This window comes from Sapajus apella, unplaced genomic scaffold, assembly GCF_009761245.1.
Source record: "Sapajus apella isolate SASKATOON/1434 unplaced genomic scaffold, GSC_monkey_1.0 scaffold27, whole genome shotgun sequence".
In the NCBI taxonomy this organism is placed as follows: Eukaryota; Metazoa; Chordata; class Mammalia; order Primates; family Cebidae; genus Sapajus; species Sapajus apella.
This window is the reverse complement of record NW_022436967.1, coordinates 18225582-18249430: the sequence shown is the minus strand read 5'-3', so window position 1 is coordinate 18249430 and position 23849 is coordinate 18225582. Positions and strand designations below refer to the sequence as shown.

The 23849-nt window shown below is 36.5% G+C and overlaps 1 protein-coding gene across 7 annotated transcripts in view; it reads right to left on the bottom strand.

Annotated features, from left to right (window-relative positions):
• PRDM5 (PR/SET domain 5) overlaps window positions 1-23849 on the bottom strand; it is a 218462-nt gene that overhangs the window by 101993 nt on the left and 92620 nt on the right. For 4 of the 7 annotated variants that reach the window (XR_004273178.1, XM_032292421.1, XM_032292419.1 and 1 more), the window contains exons 4-8: window positions 10824-10998; window positions 7828-8002; window positions 6326-6418; window positions 5944-6065; window positions 836-915 (exon numbers count right to left, since the gene is read on the bottom strand). Coding sequence is in view for 6 of the 7 variants with exons in the window: in XM_032292421.1 (XP_032148312.1) it covers window positions 836-915; window positions 5944-6065; window positions 6326-6418; window positions 7828-8002; window positions 10824-10998 (645 nt within the window). In the remaining variant the exon portion in view is untranslated. Of the gene's footprint in view, window positions 1-835; window positions 916-5943; window positions 6066-6325; window positions 6419-7827; window positions 8003-10823; window positions 10999-15290; window positions 17156-23849 lie in introns of those variants that run through there. The other 3 variants (XM_032292420.1, XM_032292425.1, XM_032292424.1) reach the window with 2 other exon arrangements.

Below are 23849 nucleotides of genomic sequence, written 5' to 3'. Positions count from 1 at the left end.
GCGCGTTCGCACATGTACCCTAGAACTTAAAAAGTATAATTTTTAAAAAGACTGCTACTTGAAAACTGAAAAAAAAAAAAAAAAAAAAAGGTAATTTTATGGCACACAGAGAACAAACAAGAGAATACTGATCAATTCAGTGTCCCATTTTATAAACAGGAAAAGAAAGGCCTAATGTTACATGGAAGGTTAGTGACAGAAGCAGCAGCCCACTACCCTGATTCCTGGCCTGGTGCTTGTCCTGTTATTTCTCTTTAAGGATCAAAATCGCTAAACATACAAGATATAACCTCAGACATATCAATACAACAATTAAGCTACCTTACACATTATAACTTAAATCCACAGCACATGGTGGGATCTGGATTAAAAATCATACAAATTTTAAGCCCTGTCAAATTACTTTGTAATACATCCATATACAGAGATAAAATTCATTTTATAAACCATAACAAAAGTAAAATTTTATTTTCACTAATACCATCTCTTCCCTTTCATAAATACTAAAATATCTCATGCTTGTAGCTATGCTAAAAGAAACAGTATGTGAAATTAAGAACGATCATTTACATCGTTATAATAAATATAATATAAATATATTGGACCTTGTGATTCATGAGCAGAACAAAAATTAAAACTCCATTTTAATTATATTTTATTGTAAATTCTATTAACTAGTTGCTAATGTTGTTGGAGTTAATAATTGCTATTTATTTTTCAGATTATCTTTTCACATCAAAATAACTTGGTAGCTTTTATACTTACTGTAAAATATATTAAAATTATTAAAGATAGATATTAAACTGTGATAAAAGTTAATCTTTATCTTACTGACCTTTCTATGTTCCTGTAGGCTTGACGCTGAAGAACACTTTTTATTGCACACTGAACATATAAGCTTTTTCTTAGGATCTCCTAAAATAGAAATAAAATACCACCATGATTTAAATGAGACTAATAAGAGGAGCAACAAATAGTATTTTGAGGTGATATGCAAGTTCATCTTCATAAGTTAGAATTCTACACTATTCAGTGTTGTAGATATATCCATTAAACTTAAAGTTGTATTTTAAATCTTATTTTTAATTAAAGAAAAGACATCAAATTTACTTAACATGTATATAGGGGAGCCTTCAGAATAAAGACCCAGCCTCCCAAGAGAATGCAGAAGCTTATGTTCCTTTTCATAATTTTTTTATTATTATGAGTACATAGCAGGTGCCTATATTTATAGGGTACATGTGATGTTTCGATATAGGCATACGATGTGTAATAACCACATAAGGGTATCCATCACCTCAAGCATCTATCATTTTTTTGTGTTAGGAACATTCCAATTCTATTCTTTTAGTTATTTTTAAATATGCAATAATTTATTGTTGACTATAGTCACCCTGTTATGCTATCAAATTGTATTGTTATCAGACTGTATTCATTCTAACTATATTTTTACACCTATAACTATCCCCATTTTATTCACCGTGCCCTTGCTACCCTACCCAGCCTCCGGAAATGATCATTCTATTCTCTATCTTCATGAGTTTAATAGTTTTAATTTTAGTTTCCATATATAAGTGAGCATATGTGAAATTTGTGTGTCTGTGCCTGGCTTACTTCACTTAAGAAAATTACCTTTACCCATTCTCTCATTGATGGACACTTAGGTTGATTCCAAATCTTGGCTATCGTGAATGGTGCTGTAATAAACATGGGAATGCAGATATCTCTTCAATATACTGATTTCCTTTCATTGAGGTATATACCTAGCAGTATATACCCTGGCAGAATCGCCAGATCATATGGTAGTTCTATCTTCAGTTTTGTGAGTAACCACCATACCATTGTCCACAGAGGCCACACTAATTTACATTCCTACCAACAATGTAAAAGCATTCCCCCTTCTCCACATCCTCCCCAGCATTCGTTATTGCCTGTCTTTTGGATAAAAGCCATTTTAACTAGGGTGAGATGATATCTCACTGTAGTTTTGATTTGCATTTTTTCTGATGATTAATTTCTTTGAACATTTTTTCATATACCTGTTGGCTATTTATGTCTTCTTTTGAAAAATGTCTATTTAGATTTTTTTGTCCATTTTTTAATTAGATTATTTGATTTTTTTTCCTGTTGAGTTGTTTGAGCACCTTCTATATTCTGGTTATTAATCACTTGTCAGATGGGTAGTTTGCAAATATTTTCTCTCATTCTGTGTAAAAGCTTTCTTTTTAAATTTGAGAAATCTTCATAGCTTCATATAGCACTATCTGTATATATAAAACAGGCATTCACTTTTCCATGTACTAATATGGTATAGTATTAAAATAGAAAAGCATATATCCATAAGGAATTCAAATCAAAATTAAAATTAACCAAATGTGTTTGTAAAAGAAAAGACTAAATTTAGCAATTCACAAATTGTGTTACTTTCTTTTACATTTCAACAGAATATTTTATTTAATCAGCTGGGTTTTTAAGGCAGAATTTATAGCCTATTCTTTCCAGCACTGGAGTCTTATACAATCTCTAAGTATATGTTTATCAAATTAATTTTAAGAAATAAAGTACAATAAAACAATATGTTGGCAATCATACTGTTACACAAAAAAAGCACAATTCTGTCTTCTTATGTAGTGATTATGCTTATAGTAGCTCATTTCATATTTCAAATTTTAGTTATAGAAATGAAGAGGCAAACATTGTTAAATGTGATATAATATCAAATGCACCACAATGAATAAGCATAAAATGTGTTTTCAACTTTTAATTGGCTGATTTCAAATATGCAAAAAGAAGGATATAGTGTAATGAATCACCACGTGTCTATCATCTGGCCCCAACAATAGCTCACCATGGCCATTCCTGCCCCAACCTCAACCCCAACCACACCCCCATTTCTCTATATTTTGAAGCAAATCTAAAACAAGTACAACCATCATTACAAAATGATTTCATTTTATTATAGGACTGCATCTATGAAAGAGAAATACACTGTGAAATGGCAAATATGAATTTTTGTCTTATTATTCAAGATGTCTATTACATTTAATGCACTGTTTTTAGCAGACTAAATATGATAGCTGAGAAAATGTTTCTTAGTGACTGAAAAGTAACATGGCTACTAAAGGAGAAAATTCTCCCAGGCAAAATGATTATCTGACAGCATATATTTGGTCATCAGTTTCCTAAACATATCATACAAGAGGCACCATTCAGAAAGAATATTCCCTCTTTTCCAGCTCCCACTAGTTGGTTGGTCCATCTTCCACCCTTACCTTACTGCCCTGTTCTAGGCTGCTCCTTGATACTAGGCCCTATTCCTTCCCACTGGGTAGGTCAGAGGAGGAGAGAGGAGATAAAGAACTAGATTTCTCCACCCACCCCTCTCACTTTACCCCTGCACTCCTGCCATGGCTCCACCTGCAGGTATCAAACCCCCATCCCCACTCTTCAATTTTCTTTCTCCTTTCATGGCTGCTCCTCTTCTTCACCGTAGAAGAATCCTAGTTCCTCTGAGAAGACACACAAGAAACACGCATGCCTATTCATCTGAGAATGTAAATGGGATCTCCCATAAATGCAAAGTCTCTTTGTCTGCAACCATAGAATCTAAGCAAAAGAGAAAGGTGGGAAGTGATTGAGGAGCTTGGCCCCTTCACTCTCTATTTCCTCTTAGGTAACTGTGAGGACCCTCACCACTCTACCAGTTCCCCTAGGCTCACGGATAACAGAACTGGCAAAGCCATACCTAGATGTTATACTGTCTTAACTTTCCTATTTAGGTAAATCTGATATTTGACTTTCAGATTTAACTTTCAAAAACATTAAGGAACACAGTATTTATACAAGTAAGCCATGTGAGGAAATGAATACAACTGTACTGAACAGACAATCACATAAGTATTCAAGTTTCAACACACTGTGGGCTAAGTACGATTCTAGGAGCTGGTCTGAGAACCTATCTACCACATGCTACAGTTTCTATGGAAAAATGTGATCTATATTTAAAAATTCAGCTTCTCTCTAATCATCATCCTCAATTCATATTACATTAACAAAAAAAATTTGCCATCAAAGATCTCTTTCTTTGAGTGCCTTTGCCTTTCTATAATAAAGGATTCAATCATGTGTATGAAAGCTTCTTTGCTTTGCTATCTCCAGTAGGGAATAAAATTTCCTCAAATGCCTGTGTAGCCCATGGAGGAAAGGAGAGAAGCAAGAGATGTACTATGAATGAGAGAATGACATCATGTACCACCCCCAGCAAAACATATGGTATAGTAACCTTTAGCTAAAATACAGCAAGATTTCACATTTTATATGGTTCACAAATAAAAATACATATATAAAACAAGATTTCCTTTTATGAATTATTTCCTAAAAAAAATCACCATAAATATCCAGAATCAGTAATATTACCACATACAAGGCCAACTACAAGAAGCCTTAAAGAAACTGTGCTTATAGCACAGCCTGAAGACCACATGACAGTAATAAGAACGCAAGTTTCCAGAGTTTCATATGCATCTGATTTTTACTTAGTTCAGCAAACTTAAACTTTAAAACTGACATGAAAGTTCTATTACAATATATTGCAGACATAGATGAAAAAATTAAGAATAGCATTTTAACTAGAACAGCATTGGAAAAAAAAAAACAATGAAGGCAAGTTTACCAAAAAGTTATTCTTGCCTTTTGCAATCATAGGGAATGTCCCAGTATATTGAATTCAGAAAAATGCCATCTTCCCTAAATCAGCCACATATTCTTCAAAAGGAAAGAACGAAACCAGAACACTGTAAAAGCCTAGTGATGGGCACCAAGCTGGAAGTGCATTTCACAAGGCCCTACTTCCATCACACAGAGTTTTCACCATAGGTCGCACTTAATATGCAGCCCAACCAATGATGCAAAGTCGCAGCTAGCAGTTGTGCTCATGGAAGCCTCTGTAATTGTATTATTATTAAAGTTAATACTTTTTGGACAATGAACAAACATAAGACACAGATGTTGGGTGAAGATGATAATCTTCACCTGAATGTGAGAATAAATAACTGAAGGGAGATGATTGTCATCTTCACCTGAATGTGAGAATAAATAACTGAAGGGAGAAAAGAAATCCACTTTCCCCTACATCCAGAGACACGTATCCAACCACTTCCCAGAAGTCAAGGGCAAAAGTAAACATATGGGCAAAGAATAAGCACAAAAGAACATGCAGGGTTTCATAACTCTCAACCTCCTTTAAGAAGGAAATCTACAGAGGTAAAAAGACAAGAAGCAAAAAGTTAACTGGGACAATACAACCATCTATTCAATCCACTACAATAGATTTAATTCCTAAGCCAAAATATATTTATTGTCAGTGTACCATGTGCTAAGCAGATAAACCTAAGTGACAGTCAAATTTTATATCTGTTTTATTGTTTAGCTAGCTGAGATGGAATTTGAATAATATTTGTTTAATTAATCCAAAGATATTTAATTCCAATATCAAAATGTGTTGGTAATTTTCTCTAATTTAGGAGAACTGTAAGCATTTTCAAAAGTTGGATTTTACTGTAAAAATAGTAAGGCAGAAGGATATCACTTAATAATGATAAATTTTAACAATTTATAAAAGAAATGTCATATGCCAAAACATTTAAAATTGTTACTTAAAAATATTAATTCTTAATGCACCTGACCACCCAAACATAACTAGACTCTACTAAGGCTTACAGCCATGATTAGTTCAGAAATGGGAAAAAGAACAAATGCTGCTAAATTCAACTTGAGAAAGAAATAGTGTTCAGTGAAAGAAAAAAATCCACTGCCAGCGCTCCACATCTGTGTGAAACACAATGGAAAAGCCAGCTCTCTCCTCGAGAGTGAGAATTAAAAACAGATCACTGCAGTCCGGGGAAAGGAAGTCCCTTTGGAAACGACCCTCCAATGACTCCTCACCAGTGTGGACATTTTCCTGGTGTCTTTTCAGGGCGTCCTTGCTCTTCAGTCTCTTTCCACAGCTGTCAGCCTTGCACACAAACCTGGCATCCCCTCGGCAAGTCTCCTGGTGCTGCTCAAAACTACAAGACAAACAGCAAAACGGAACAGGGAAAAGAAATGGTGAAGACATACCTAAAAAACTCAAACATCACAGCAAGATTTTCTAATACATGCTCCCTAGCAGAATTTCGGGGTCATTCCATGCATTACCTATACAGGTAAGAAAAAAAGGATTTAAATTATGTGGGCATGTGAAACTGCGTTACTAAGAAGCATAAAAGTGTGCATGCAAATAATGACCCACAATTATGTAACAGCCATCTCATAACAGAAACAAAACCTTGATGCTGAACTGAAGGAAGAATTGCAAACAGAGCACTGAAAACTTCGTGAAGACTCCTTCAGACTGCTTTTTGCTGTGCACTGAAGAACACTAAAGGGAAATAGGAAAAAGAGAAAAAAAACAAAAACTGGAACTCTAAGACAAAAATGAAACTATGCTAACTCTGTATAAAGTCATGTTTATGATCCCTTGTTTCATTTTGTCTTTTGCCTTTTTAAATTTTTAGGAGTACCTTATTTAACTGTAAGCTTCTGCTCAGCAGGGTGTCTTTTGTATAAATTTATAATACTAAATGCAATAAAAGCTAAATAGAACGCAACTTAATGTCCATTTATTTAAAAGCATATCACCCTTGCTTGTTTTTTAAAGAACGTATAATAGAATTTATAAATATGTAATATCCTGCTACTATAAGCTTTGATGCTCTGAACATTTATTAGGTTTTAAACACAATTTTTCATTTCAATTTTTATAAGCACAAGTTGATGCATATAATAATTATACAGTCTTAATATGAAATGTAGCATATTTCAGAATTTTACTTCAATGAAACACAAAAATGTAACATTAAAGCTTATATTAAAGAGGTCTTGCTCATATGTAATGTGACATTCTGTTAAAATGAGAAGCTAAGGTTGGAGGAAGAAAGTAAATAGCAGGATGGGAGCATATAAGAGAAGAAAGACATATGCTGATGAGATGGGACAATTTATATTACTTTGATATTGGAAGTAACTGGCTTCAACAAAATGATAGTCTACAGTTGTATCCAATATGTAAATATGCTTTTAAATTACTTAAATTCAATTATCTGATTAAAATTAAAAACTTTAATGAGTAAAAAAACTTTACAAATGCATGCGCATTTCTCACTTTTAATAATTTCTGATCCTATAAAATATTTAAATAAAGATAATTTTATGTTGTTAATATAAATTGTTAAAGTAATGAAATGTACAGAGCTATGTGTGGGATCATTTAATTCATCATATTGTTATGTCCGGTACCTATGCATCTATTCCTCTAAAGTTGCTCTCAAATAAACAGTGTTTCCCAAAATGTCTAGGAATTCTTTATATTTTGAACTCTCTCCATTTCTTAAACTTTTCTTTAACAGATTCCAGAAGGAATATCAAATGTAGACCACTAAAACTCTGTTACCTTGAAAGACTAACTGAATTAGGCATATCTGAATTTTAGATTAAACCAGTAAACTTGATACATAATGGCAAATTATTAAATGGACAAAAACTAATTACCATAAACAGTGTTTACATGTTAAAATTCATTATTTGAATATTTCAAAAATCAACATACTACGCTAAGAAAAGATGAATTAATGACAATACCAATGTAAAATGCTTAATCACTCACATACACACAAACATGCACCCCTCCCCACCGCCAACACACACACAGAGGTTAAAAACTAGGAGTTAAGACAAATGTAATAAACTGTGTTAGCTTATAATTTTAAAGATATTCTTTAATATACCCACTGTCTTTGCAAAGCCTGCTTAACTGGGAATTTCTTCCCACAGCTCTTGCACTTAAATTCTTTCTCCTCTGTGGGTTTCTGGTGCAATGTCTGAAGATGCTCAGCAAGAATATCCTCACTGGTAAAACTCGATTCACACTGAGGACAAGCATAGTCCTCTTTACAGCCAAGGCCATCTGCATATTTACAAGGACACATAGTCATGAGACAAAAATTCAGAGCCAAGAAATGCTCATTTTTCCTCTCATTTTAAAACTGAAATTAACTGTGCTTATGATACTATATGAGTGAAGTCTTATCACTATAAATATTAATCCTATTAGCCACAAAAAATAATAGCAAGTGTTACTAGAAATACATTATTTTCAAAACCACTTGTTTCACCAGATTAATACATAATCAAATTCATTATTTAATTCACCCTATAATGTTAACTTTTCAGATAAAAGAGTTATTACAAATGTTAAATTACAAAACAAAAGCTATTCCTGAAATTGGTCCTTTTTAAAAAGCTCACTTTTACCTTAACAAGGAGAAAAATCAAACTGAGGCAAACTATATTGAATTACCAAGGGGAATCTCACATGCATGTGAAAAAAGACCAAGGTCATAAAAACAGTGCTGATTACAGCTAGTATAGTGAATTAGGCTACACCGTCCCATACAGACTGGTGCATGTCTGACCAAATTTCTCAGTGTGCTATGTAAGTTACACATTTTTTTTTCTGATTATGAAATAAAATTAAATTTAGAAAATGTGGAAAATAAAAAACACCAATAATCCCGTCTTGAAGAGACAACTGTCATAATATTACTGGCAAGCCTGACTTGCCTTTAGTGCATACATATTTTATGCACAGTCTAAGAAGAGGTAAATTTAGGATCATACTTTGTATACAATTTTATATATTTTCCCATTTAACAGCTTCTTAAGTCAAATGTTGGTGTGTGTGTGTTTTTTTTTTTTTTTTTTTTGAGACGGAGTTTCACTCATGCTACCCAGGCTGGAGTGCAATGGCACGATCTCGGCTCACCGCAACCTCCGCCTCCTGGGTTCAGGCAATTCTTCTGCCTCAGCCTCCTGAGTAGCTGGGATTACAGGCACGCGCCACCACGCCCAGCTAATGTTTTGTATTTTTAGTAGAGACGGGGTTTCACCATGTTGACCAGGATGGTCTCGATCTCTTGACCTTATGATCCACCCGCCTCGGCCTCCCAAAGTGCTGGGATTACAGGCTTGAGCCACCGCGCCCGGCAATGTTGGTGTTTTTTAAAACTTAAAGTACCATAATTCATTTAACGAAACTCTTCATTGTTAGACACTTGGGTGGCTTTCATTATTTCTTTGGGTGAGTTTGTTTTTATTTTGTTTCTTTGCTTTTCTAAACAAGACCAATAATTCTAAAATAAAAATAGCCACAGTACAAGTGCTTGGTTCAGATGTTTAAAAAAAAATGTTTAAGTTTCTGTTGATTCTTTATACAAAGATAATGAAAACTGGTATTTTAATAACTAAAGCAGAAAGCAGAGCAGTAATAGATAAGTAGACGACTTCTTTTTAAATTAAAACAATGGACAAAATAACTTGCCCTGGGGGGTGACAGAGAAAAAAATAAAATACAAAAACAAACAAACAAAAAAAAAAACACAGAATAATACAGAAATAATTTCCATCACCCTAAATCTGATATTCCAAACAGCATAATGCATATAACCCGGTCCTTATCTTCCCCTTAAATAACTCAACTAATGGTGACAGAATGTTGACACTTTCTCAGCTAAGAACATGCAGTTAGAACAGAAAATATACAGGAAAAGCATCATTACCACTTGACTAATGAAACCAGTATCACTTCTGAAGTGGCTTTGCTACTAAAAATGGAAAAGTACTGTATAGTATCAGCCTGCTGTGGTCTGAATGTTCATGAATCCCAAAATTCGTAAGTTCCCAATGGGAATTGTATTAAGAGGTGGGGCCTTTAGGAGGTGATTAGGTTGTGATCACCTGTCCTCATGGATGGGCCTAATGCCCTTGTAAAAGAAGCCCAAGAGAGCTTGTTTGCCCCTTCTGTCACATGAGGACACAGCTAGAAGGTGCTATCTAATTAGAAATGGGCCCTCACCTGACACCAAATCTGCTGGCACCTTGATAGACTTTCTAGGCTCCAGAAATGTGAGCAATAAATTTATGTTGCTTACCAAGTATCTAGACTAAAGCATTCTGTTGTAACAGCCTGAAAGCATTAAGACAAAGCCTGTTAAAAAATGGGGATACCTATAGCATTATGCACGTATCCCTTAAACTTCCCTTAGGAGTAAAACACAACATAATAGCAACAAGACCAATAATAACTGATTATTCCCAGGAAGTTAACAAGCAAGTGGCTGCAATATTGACTGAGGAGGGTCTAACCTATGGTCATTGAGAGTTTTTGGTAACCGAACTAGGGCAGCTTAGCAATCCTCCAGGCTTCTGTGATCAGAACAGAAGGAGATGCCAAGAAGCTGCAGGTTCCCAAAACATCCCAAACCAGAGGAACCAATCCCCTTTGGATCCAGCAGGCTCTCTTGTGTACCTGACCTCTACACTCACCTTTTCCCATGTGCAGATGAGTAAGTAAAGTCTCAGAAAGTCAACAACTTGCCCAATATTACAATACTGATTAGTGGCAGGGCTAGGGCAAGACTACAAAAAAATCCTCACTACTTGTTACCCCAGTGTGCCAGTGAGAGCGGTGAGAGCCAGAAGCTGCCCCAGCAATGCACCCCTGCCTGTGGCCTAGGCAGTCCTTTGGGCACATCCATCACCCACCCCCAACATACTTTTCCTGCTCTAAGAAAGATGAGCTCACCACAGGATACCCTCTGAGAGTAATTTTGACAAAAACTAACTTTATTTGAGAATGCCATATTACAAGGCAACTATAATTCAACCACAGTTTAAACTACATTTTTTCTACTTTTATTGTCCCAGATCACCAGTTAAAGATGCAATACCTTTTCCGCCTGCTGTTAATTGTCTTCTAGAATTTTCAACTTCCCCTTCTGTGATGACTGTCACAATTTGCTGTTCTTCCTCATCGGCCTCCATGTCACTATCCAGGTAGCCAATCAGAAGTTCCGTGTCTGTGTCTATATCTTCAACTGCCAAATAGAAAATGTTTTCTCCTTCCTGAAACAAATTTTTTTTCAAATGCTGAACCATTCATTTGTTTCTGATAGTAACTAAGAAACAATTTTAAGATAAATTAATGGAATACTATGTGCCCATGAAAAGTTATTACTTTTCAAAAAATATTTCTAGTTGATCTGGGTGCTGAAAAAGGTAGGTGACAATATTCAGTTACCTGGCAAAATATAAATACATGTGACAAAAAGATAGTGGCATTTATACGTCAAATGAAATATGGATAATTATGTAAAATTTTTAAGTGACTTTTGCATCACTATTTGGCCTTATGCAAGTAACACTTTGTGGTGGCCTATAAATGCAGTTGACAAGCAAAAGTGTCATTTACACACCCAGAGAGCAATGACATATCATTGAATTTCATTATTACTAACACAAAACTGAAAGAAAAAAAGCCTTTCAAGTTCTAACACAAGCCAGAGGAAGTGCAAATAAGCTCGTTCCCTGAAAGAATGTCCTAAAACCTGGTCCAGAAAGAGAAAAAATACTAGACATCTGGGAAGTTCAAGGTGTTGACTGAGCCATCATGTGTACCTCACCTCGTTGATCTCCCTAAATCCCACCAAAATGACAGACTCAAGAAGGAAAAAAGCAAGGTCTATCATCAACATATCAAGGTATTTTAGAAAGTCCTGGAAAACAGAAATCAGACATAGTCAAAATAATAGATAATGAATGCAGAGGAAACCTCGACCAATAATAGACACGGAAGAGGAATGCTACAAAGAGCTTTCTTTCCAAGGAAACCCCAGAGAAACTTCCCACTAGGAATCAGCTGGTACAAAAGCCATGCTGGGCCTTGGGCCAATCACCAGGGAAGCCAGAACTGAACCTGTAAAGCTGGCTGTCCCCAGGAGAAAGCACCCAGAATTGCTCTCTTTTACAGAGTTGAGGATTTGTTCTGGGAGGGTTCCTAGTTTGGCTGCTGAGTATAAAGAAAAGCAAAACAAAGACTGAATTTACTGAACCTTCAGAGTGGGCAAAGGCAGGAAAGGACAAAGAAAATAAGCTCCACCAATGAATGCAATTCAATAAAGCACAGAGCACAGAACAAAGCCTTCTTTGCTTTGGCAATATCATAGCACTTATGTTAAAAATGAGGAGGAGGGAGACAAAGGGGAAGAAGTGAGAGGGAAAGGAAGAAGAGAGAGGGGAGAAAGGAGAATGTATGCATCTATCAATCTACATATATATGTAAACACAATTAGAACCTTTATGAAAAATTGCAAAGACGGGCATCAAATTATTTACACAGTTATCATTTCAAGGATGGGAAAGGGGCTGTATTCAACACTGTTTTAGTTTTGGAGGGTTTTTTTTTTCTTTAAATAACAAGCATAGACTATTTGGTAATTTTAAAACTATATATTTGAAAATTTCATGCAAGTGACATAAATTATGATAATATTCATCCAATACTGTGGAAGAAAGGCTTGATTCAAAAGTTCAAAGCACTGAAGCAAATGTAACCATGAGCTACAGTTAATTTATAGACATTCCTATAACATCATGAACACTATTGGAAGTTTTTAAATTTTATATATCTAAAAACATTTAAAAAGTTATTTCTAATTAAGATCACTGAATAAACTTCTATACAATTGGTACTCTTAGTGCAACAAAACAAGCAAAAAATGTATTGACACTAAGAAAAAGAGAGGTCTCTTTAACTCAAAAGCAGCATTTTCCAGGTCTTTATTAGATGAGTTCTTAATTGTCTGGGTAACCCACTCACCTAATAAAGACTTCAGAATACAATCATAAATCTTGTGTTTATCTGATCAATATCCATGAAAGTTAATTGAACCGTCACCCTAGTATATTCATGATTAATTTTGTGATGGTTTTGATAACACCAACAAAAGATAATAATTTTTAATTTTAAAACATAATACCATTAACTTAAACTATAATTCTAGGATATGGCATGTCTGTTTAGAGGCTCTGTAATAAAGGAAAATCTTTATATACCAGCTAAAACTTTATTTAATGAAAGTAATGGTAGCATTACAGGCTCCAAAGGATCAACTCCATGCTTTTTCTCTGTTTGCCAAAAATGTGATATAAAGAGGAATACAGTTACAGGTATTAATTCATTCTATTTATTTAATGGGGATGTCTGGATATCACTGTACATATAATTCCAACCAGTGTGCAGACCAAGAGTCTCTTTCTTTTCATTTGCTACCCCAATACTATTAAGAAGTATCCTCTTAAATCATGTTCTTGCATATACTGCACTGATTTTTAATCATCCTACAAATCCTGCAACTCTTCATCATGTTCTCCTCCTCCCTGCAAACCTCAGATTGACAAGGCCTGCCAAATTCATAATTTCTGGAGCCATTCTGTCCACCTGGAAGGTCATCCCTAGTCTAATCTCTTGCCCTTTGGCAGGAAGGATTTAGAGTTGCTACAGTTTGGGTGTTTGTGCCCACAAACCTCATGTTGAAATGTGAACCCCAATGTTAGAGGTGGGACCTAATGGGAGGTGTTTGGGTCATAGGGACAGATCTCTCATACATGGCTTGGTGCCAACCTCAGTGTAATGAACAAGTTCTTCCTCTATTACTTCCCCAGAGAGCTGATTATTAGAAAGAGCCAGGCACCCTCCTCATCCCCTCCTTGACCACTACACATGTTGGTTTCACCTCACCTTCCACCATGAGTGGAAGAAGCCTGAAGCCATCACCAGCAGCAGATGCTGGCACCATACTTCAGTACAAGCCTACGGAACTGTGAGCCAAATAACCATTTTTTCTTTATACATTACCTAGTCTCAGGTATTCCATTGTAGCAATGCAAATAGACTAAGACAAGAGTGTTGCCCCAATGCTCTGGGACTCGGTATCAGCTTCCTGTTGTCATGTGATTGTTATCCTAGCAATAACCTTGTGCTTCAGATTTGATCACTGGTTTAATATTCTGATCCTGAGATTAATTCTTTTTACTACATCTATCATTTCTGGTCATTAGGTTATTCCCTTGAGCACAGTCCCTCCTAGACTCCTTGTATATGCACTTAAGGATTAGCTACCTTCCTGTGACTCTGCCTAGGGGCTGAGATCCTGCTTGTGATTCAGGAAACTGGCTCCAGGTGATTCTGTTAAAAACACTTAGAAACTTGTTCAACATCAAGGCCTGCTCAAAAGCAAATATTCCCCTCCCATTGGTTTTCAGAGCATTATAATTTGAATACAACATATTTATAGAATGAGTGGTTTTACAATTGTTATTCATCTCTTGTATTACTGCCTATTGTTTTGAATTTTTTGTCCTTTTTTAGTCTTGTTTCATTTTGCTTTATTTTATTTGCATGTTGTTTTTGGCTGATTATTTCTATTGCATACTGTTTGTAATATCAAAAAGTCACCACAGCCTAAAGGCCCAACAGGGTAAGCTGAAAACAGTCAAATGTTCAACAATCGGTTTTAAAAGATTTATCAAATGTCATTTTAATTTTTTAAAATGTATATAAATCAATATGCCCAAAAAAGAAAAAGATATGTAAGCAAAGGTGTTAATTCCTCTAATGGAGGAAATTGTGACTATTTTGTATAGTCATCTTCTGCTACTTTACATTTTAAAATTTTTCTAGAATTAATTAATTCTTTTGTTTGTTTGTTTTTTTGAGATAGAGTCTGGCTCTGTGGCCAGGCGCCAGGCTGGAGTGCAGTGGCACAAGCTTGGCTCACTGCAACCTCTGTCTCTCAGGTTCCAGCAATGCTCCTGTCTCAGCCTCCCAAGTAGCTGGGACTACAGGTGCACACCACCACGCCCCAGCTAATTTTTTTTGTATTTTTAAGTAGAGACAGGGTTTCACCATGTTGGCCAGGATGGTCTCCATCTCTTAACCTTGTGATCCGCCCACCTCGGCCTCCCAAAGCACTGGGATTACAGGCATGAGCCACTGTGCCTGGCCCATTCATTTATTTTATGTATTACTTTTGTAGTTAAAGATAAAAATGGATAATTAATGAACCATGTTCCTTGATACCAGCAAGCAGTACTACGTGACGACCAAAGAGAGCAGGGCTTTGGACTGCTCAGTGTTCAAAGTCTCGCTCTAGATTGACTTGCTATGTGACTGAGCAAACAGCTTAATCTTCCAAACCACCAATTTCCTCATCTGTAAAATGGAGAAAATAGTAGCGCCTATCTCGTAGAATGGCTGTGAAGATTAAAGATGGTAATATCTGCAAATCTAGTAAGGCGCCCTACATGTGGAATGCATTCATGAGTGATAGCTACTATCATTACTATTTAACAAAAACTTGAATGCCAGTGGTTAACATGCTCATTTTGTTCCCAAAGTCTGTTTCAACCAAACTAACACACAAAGTTGCTTTCACCATGTTGCTTTTGATTACATTTGTTCGGCCAAAATGCTCTCTGCCAAAATATAATCCAGGTCTACTGTCTGCCTATCAGAGCTCTGAAATGCTCTGCCCTGGATCTCCTGTTGTCATGCTCTAGATCCCCTGTTAGCAAGCTAATGTGTTGCTCTGGTTTGGACTCAACTCCACTTAAGATTTCCTAAAAACAGTATTCACCAGGTCCACCTCCTTCACCATCTCCAGGTCCAGATCAGGATTCTCAACATTTAGGACGACTCCAACAAATTACCAAGTGAGCTCCCATAATCTGAATTTTCACGTCATTCTCTTATCCCCAATCTCCTTCAAATATACCTGCTCTTTTTCCGTCCAACTAGTACACATCTCCGAAAACACTGAGCTAATTCCTACCTTAGAACAACTGCAAAGATGCCACTTGGCCCCCTTGCTCTAACTCCTCCATGTCCTCTGACACACAGCTCACTTTCATCCTTCTTCAAGGAACTTTCTCTAATCTACTAAATTCATGTAGAAGCTTTTAATTAGAGTTCTCTATATTAATTGCCTTCACTTCAATTGTTACCATTTACTTCTGTGGTTTTTGTCACTTAATTCATGTGGTCAATGAATTCTAATGTGTTGCTCTCAACTCCCCAAAAGATGATTTTCTCAAGTGGACAAGAATTATCAAGTACAAGCTAGTATCAGGATAGTTGTTTGGTATTTTTTAAATAACAGATTCTAAATACTTGTGTTAGAAGAAAATAAACACATTAATAAAAAGCTTACTTGACTTTTCTTTTATTTATTTACAGCTGGGAGGCTATTAAAATAATCCAGGTCATAGATAGTGGTGTCTCAGTGAGGACTGTAGTAGTGAGTAGTAGAGGCATTGGGAAGTAACCATTATGAACATGCTTTGAAGGGAAAGCAGATGCCACTTCCTGATAGATTGCATACGAAATGTGAGAGTGGAAGGGTCAAAGATGAGTCCAAGGTAATGAAGTTTTCCCTGAAGCATTCACAGATGTTGTTGTACTTAATGATTCTCCTTACAGATTCTAAACAAAACACTGAGAATTTTTGCTTTAAATTTCTCTCTCTACTGTATATATAAATATAATTTCAAGTGGACCTTCACTAAGGTACTCTAGAATATTAGTCAATTCAGTCATTTACTATCCTTCAACAGATCTACAAAGTAAGTCATTCATAATCCCCAACCAAAAAAAAATATTTTAGATGATAAATTGACTCGAGAATCTCTTCCTTTGGGCAACAAACGCATTTTGATAAGAAAAGAAGAAAGCAGAATTTTGCTTCTTGGAACAAAGCTGAAAAACAATAGCACTGGCTTAGATTGCATCAGATTGATCATTTTGGTAACATCATGTAATATAGAATTAAGATTTGCTGGCAAACACACATACAAAAGCTTCTCCAAATATGATGGTTGTCAAGGTTTTCAAAACAAACTTTTGTAATAAAGATAAACAAATCCAGAAAAAAAGGCAATAACCTGGCTACGATGCTTCAGCAGAAAAATCAGAGGTAGTGCCATGTGGTGTGGCCACTACTGCCCATTCTCTAGAGGCAGGGGCACCACCAAACTTCTTATGCTTCAAAATCATCATTTCTAAATTCAGAAAGTTTAGAAGAGTAGTCATACAAATACAATGATACTCAAATAACATTTTAACTGTCATTAAAGTTTTGAATGGTTAACTTTACATAAATGGTCTTAAACAACACTATAAGAAAATAACTACTATCATCAGTATCTCACCCCACACTAGTAACCTAATTCTTAGATTCCCAAGGTAATTCCAAAGTATAAAAAAAAAAAAAAAAAAAAAAAAAAACCTCCCCACCTCAGCCTACTGGGTGGGGAGTTCTATCACAGAAAATCAATTTGTGGGTAACAGAATCCCAGCTTCAATCCAGGGGCTAATATCAAGGCCTGAGGGAAAGCACTGGAGAAGCCAGCCTGGTGGTAGGCTTTGGAACCAGATTAGGAATCAGTACTGCTGTCACTTTATGGCTATGCTGGCATATTTCTTATCACTATGGGCTTCAATGTCCTCATTGTAAAATAGAAAATACAATGCCCCTAGATTTATTCATGCTTTGGACTGGACTCTACTGCTAATTTCTGATATGTGGCTAAGAACACCTAGAAGAAATAACAGTATCCCTTGTTTATATAGCACTTTGCAGTTTCTAGTTTTTCGGGCACTTTAGTTCATGTTACCTTCATGGAACCCTTGGAGATATAGATGGAAATGTCCAGTATGCTGGATAGATACTGGCTCAAGAGTCAGACAGACTTGAATTTGTATCCTGGTATATGACTTATTAGTTATAGATCTTTAGGCAAGGTTATCTTAACTTCTCTTATTCTAGGTTTCCTCACATATAAAATGGGGTCAATAGTATCTACTTCAAAGAATTATTTTGAGTATTAAATAAGACAGAATATGTAAGGTATACCTGGTGTAAAGAAAATCAATTTGTGGGTAACAGAATCCCAGCTTCTATGCCAGGGGCTAATATCAAGGCCTGAGGGGTCTTAGCATCAAGGTCTGTCTCCAATAGGAACTTCTCCAAAGAAGCCCCTCTAACATGCCTACATTTTACATATGGGAAAACTGAGGCTCAGAGATGAAAAATAAAATGTCCAGATCCCACAAATAGTAAATTCTGGAGCCAATCTTGAACCTAAGTCCAGGACAGAATTAGTTACGAAATTATGCAACTATAATTTTGACTTCACTAGATAAAATGTTTTCCAAATGAGCCTAAAATAATCCAATGCATTTAAGGGCTGAAGGGATTTTGGCCCCATGTAAATTTTTATTCTTTCTCTTTACTTCAGTAACTTACAGTACTATTCTTTTCTGGTCAGACAGTGGGCTCAAAACGTCTAGTTTACAATGTTTTGTAAACTAGACTCCTCAGTCTCAGGCACAGGAGAAGCTTACATTCCACTGCCTAGCTACATCTGATATTAATATATTCTTAGAGTAGCTCCTTACAGGTGGCATATGACAGGAAGAACACTTAATCAAGATTATCTTCTGGCTTTGGCTTGGTCACTCTGAGGCTCTGTCACCCTGGGGAAGCCTCTTATCATCGGAAATCTTATTTTATCTATAAAAGGACGGAGTTGGACTTTATAATCTCATGCCTTCTAGAGCTAGATACAATTACAAATGAAATAAACTCATCTTTAGGAGAGTCTAGTTAATTAATTTAAAAGGAAAAGTATATATACAGGCTGATCTGATTACTGCTTTCCCTCTCAGACCTCAACCTACTAAAACAAAGCATGGCATGGAATTAAGAGAAATACTTAACTAGTATTCCTATGAAAAGCTGGAATATGCAACCTTGTAAGGTTGAAAGGCCCATTCTACAAAATTACGTAGAGTAACATAAGCCATGCTTTAATAAGATTTTATCAATGTGACTACTTCTGTATTGTGGTAATGGTTAGGACCAAATGAACTCAAGATGCCTTCCAGTCTAATTATTTCTGCTTCTATCACTACACAGAAACATTTACTCCTAGATATCTAGGAGATACAACAAATTTTCAAATTCCCTATCACCCTTCCACGTTAGGCATTATGTGTACACCTCAACTTTCTCTGATAATTTACCCTTTGTCTCTTTTCAAGTGCCATGCCTCACTAGGATAAATCTATCCTAATGACTCATGCATCTGAGGTTCAGCTCTGCTATTTCAAAACAGTAAAAGTTTCTTGTTTCATAAGGAAATACTAGCCCCCACTGTGTGCAAATAAATATAAGTCCAGGAGAGGCCATGGGTAATTTGGTATTTCAGCTGTATCTGTATGTCGTTTAACTCAGTTTTTGTTTTACTTGTCGGCAGGCTGCTATCCACATGTGGACACTGTAAGAAAAACCATGATGGTGAAATTGGCAAAGGCACAATTCACTGTATTGAAAAGGTAGTAAATTGTGAAAATCCACACTATCCAGCTAACATGACTAATGTGTAATCCATGTAAAAGGAAATTATCTTCAAAACAATGCAAGGGCTTACAAATGAACAATTTATACCAGTGTGGAGGAAAAAAAGTCTCTGAACTGCTATCCAGTAATCAATAGAAGTAAAAGACAGGTGATTAAAGTTCAAAAAAGAAAACAGAATGAAATAGTAAGGATTTCATATTTAATATCCTCTCATATAAATCTTCTTTACTATACTCCTGAATTAGTCTTAACCTGTGTATCAATATTTCTATAGAGCTCAATATACAACATTGAAAAACATCAAGAAAAAATCATTTCCACATTAAAATTCACAAAATGTATCTCTAATCCAACAATAAAACCTTTAAAAGTCTTTAAGACATAACTGGCTGGGTGTGGTGGCTCACACCTATAATTCCAGCACTGTGGAGGCCGAGGCAGGTGGATCACCTGAGGTCAGGAGTTTGAGACCAGTCTACCCAACATGGCAAAATCCCATCTCTACTAAACACACAAACACACCCACACACACACACGTTCGCTAGCTGGGTATGGTGATGGGTGCCTGTAATCCCAGCTACTCAGGAGGCTGAGGCAGGAGAATCGCTTGAACCCGGGAGGTGGAGGTTGCAGTGAGCCAAGATTGCACCACTGAATTCTTGCCTGGGTGATAAGAGCAAAACTCCATCTTAAAAACAGATAAATAATAAATAAAAATAAAAATAAAATATAAATGTTAATAGACCATAGGATTCCTATTTGTTCACTCTCCTCCCAGTAAGAGGACTATCCTAACTTGCTACATAACTCAGAAAGCTTCCTTTGGGGAGTGGGTATACCTGACAAGTTTGACCAGGTGACTTGCACTAACTAATGAAATGTGAATGGAAGCAAAGTGAACCATGTCCAAGTGGAAGCTTTAAATGCCATCATGTTTTGGCTGCTGCTCTCTTTCCCCTCTGCCAGGAGAACACATGTCCCTGATAAGGGCTGTATCTTCAGATGCCATGTGGAGCCAAGCTGTGGATAGAGTCATAGCTTCTGGCAGCCCATACTTTTGTCAGCAAGAAATAAACCTCTGTTGCTATAAACCACTGAGAGTAAAGGGCTGTTCGTTGGAGCGGTCTACTGAGGAAAAATTGAAAAATAATATTATTAAAAATTATTTTATTTGAAAATAAGAAGCAAACAACTTCAAATAAAAAATATAATGTCAGGCAGAAAATGACAGATGTATTTAAAACAAAGAACAGGGCAGGATATACTGATTTCATGTTTGGAGTGCATTAATCAGGTCCTATAAGTAAAATGAAGTTTCAAATAACTGCAAATAAAACCGTGCTTACTAATCACAGATTATAATCAGCCATACAGTGAAGAAACAGTTTAATATGATTCCTAAAGACAGAAGGCTGTATTAAACAACAAATCAAGTCTATATGTGAAGAATATCAATCACAAATTACTAACATACATAAGTATGTATACACGTATCTCTCTCTGAGGGGTTCAAGCAGAGATAGTAATGTTGGAACTTTCTCATGACAGAAAACTGTATTGTGGAGAAAAGCATCAACAGAAAAGAAGATAAAATAAGCATAAAAAGTTGCTACTTTTTCTTGTGATGTGAGCTTTGGAAGTAATGGCTTTTGAAAGAAAAAATATATATACTTCACCATTTTTATTTAAAAATAAATTATCAATATTGAAAAACCATGAAAGTGTAGAAGCAGATAGCTCTGCAGAGGAGAGGGCAGCCATTTTATACACAAACGATTAGAGGGCAGACATGTTCTTATTGCAAATTTGCTTTATTTACATTAGAAGCTCTTTTAACTGACTTCCTCTTAATTGGGTCAGAAACTTAACTGACACTATGCATACCCTAAAATCTACTGAATGATGCCCAACGGGAAGTCTTCTCAATTAGGAAGCTGCTGTCTGGTTTGCCCACACATTCTGTTCCAAACACCTGACTGTCAGGCATACTTCCCACAGTCCCACACATTCATTCCTACATCTGTTTCCATTCTCCATTCTCCTTTTCATTCTCCATTACATTCTCCATTCTCTGATTCATTCCCCGTTCCATACTCCATTCTCTGTTCCATTCTGCGTTCCATTCTCAATTCTCCGTTCCATTTTCCGTTCCATTCGCCATTCTCTGTTCCATTCTCTGTTCCATTCTCCATTCCATTCTCCATTCTCCRTTCCATTTTTGTTCCATTCTCCATTCCATTCTTATTCCATTCTCCGTTCTCCATTCCATTCTCCATTCCATTCTGCATTCTCCATTCCTTTCTCCATTCCATTCTCCATTCTCCACTCCATTCTCGATTCCATTCTCCATTCTCCAGTTCTTCATTCTCCATTCCATTCTCCATTCTCCAGTTCTCCATTCTTTATTCCATTCTCCATTCTCCAGTTCTCCATTCTCCATTCCATTCTCACTTTCTAGTTCTCTATTCTCCATTCTATTCTCCATTCTCCAGTTCTCCATTCTCCATTCCCCAGATCTCCATTCTCCATTCCATTCTCCAATCTCCAATTCTCCAATTCTCAATTCTCCATTCCATTCTACATTCTCCAATTCTCCACTCTCCAATTCTCCACTGCATTTTCCATTCTCCAGTTCTCCATTCTCCAATTTTCCATTCTCCGTTCCATTCTCCACTCTTCAGTTCTTAATTCTCCATTCCATTCTCCATTCTCCGATTCTCCATTCTCCAGTTCTCCATTCTCCAGTTCTCCATTCTCCAGTTTTCCATTTTCCATTCCATTCTCCATTCTTCAATTCTCCATTCTCCATTCCATTCTACGTTCTCCATTTCTGCATTCTCCATACCATTCTCCATTTCATTCTCCATTCTCCAATTCTCCATTATCCATTCCATTCTCCATTCTCCAATTCTCCATTCTCCATTCCATTCTGCATTCTCCATTCCATTCTCCCTTCCATTCTCCATCCTCCATTACATTCTCCATTCCCCATTCCATTCTCCATACCACTCTCCATTCTCCATTCCATTGTCCATTCCACTCTCCATTCTCCATTCCATTCTGCATTCCATGCTGCATTCTCCATTCCATTCTCAATTCTCCATTCCATTCTCCATTCTCTATTCCACACTCCATTCTCCATTCCACTCTCCATTCTCCATTCCATTGTCCATTCCATGCTACAGTCTCCATTCCATTCTCCATTCCATTTTCAATTCTCCATTCCGCTCTGCATTCTCCATTCCTTTCTCCATTCCATTCTCCATTCTCCATTCCATTCTCCATTCTGCATTCCATTCTCCATTCCATTCTTTCTTATTCATTCCATTCTCCATTCCCCATTCCTTTCTCCATTCTCCACTCCATTCTCGATTCCATTCTCCATTCTCCAGTTCTCCATTCCATTCTCCATTCTCCAGTTCTCCATTCTTTATTCCATTCCCCATTCTCTAGTTCTCCATTCTCCTTTCCATTCTCCCTTCTCTAGTTCTCTATTCTCCATTCTATTCTCCATATTCTCCAGTTCTCCATATTCCATTCATTCTCCATTCTCCATTCCATTTTCCATTCTCCAATTCTACATTCTCCAATTCTCCATTCCATTCTCCAGTTCTCCATTCTCCAGTTCTCCTTTCTCCAATTTTCCATTCTCCATTCCATTCTTCATTCTTCAATTCTCCATTCTCCATTCCATTCTCTGTTCTCCATTTCTGCATTCTCCATACCATTCTCCATTCCATTCTCCAGTTCTCCATTCTCCATTCCATTCTCCATTCTCCAATTATCCATTCTCCATTCTCCAATTCTCAATTCTCCATTCCATTCTCCATTCTCTAATTCTCCATTCTCCAGTTCTCCATCCTCCAATCCATTCTCCATTCTCCAGTTCTCCATTCTCCATTCTCCAGTTCTCCATTCTCCTATTTTCCATTCTCCAATCCATTCTTCATTCTTCAATTCTCCATTCTCCATTCCATTCTCCATTCTCCATTTCTGCATCCTCCATACCATTCTCCATTCTCCATTCCATTCCATTCTCCATTCCATTGTCCATTCTCCATTCTCCATTCGATTCTCCATTCTCCATTCCATACTACATTCTCCATTCCATTCTCCCTTCCATTCTCGATTCTCCATTGCATTCTCCATTCTCCATTCCACTCCATTCTCCATTCCTTTCTCCATTCCACTCTCCATTCTCCAATCCATTCTGCATTCCATGCTCCAGTTTCCATTCCATTCTCCATTCCATCCTCAATTCTCCATTCCATTCTCCATTCCATTCTCCATTCTCTATTCCACTCTCCATTCTCCATTTCATTCTCCATTCCATGCTCCAGTCTCCATTCCATTCTCCATTCCATTGTCAATTCTCCATTCCATTCTCCATTCTCCACTCCATTCTCCATTCCACTCTCCATTCTCCAGTTCTTCATTCTGCATTCCAATCTCCATTCTCCAATTCCGCATTCTCCATTCCATTCTCCATTCTCCATT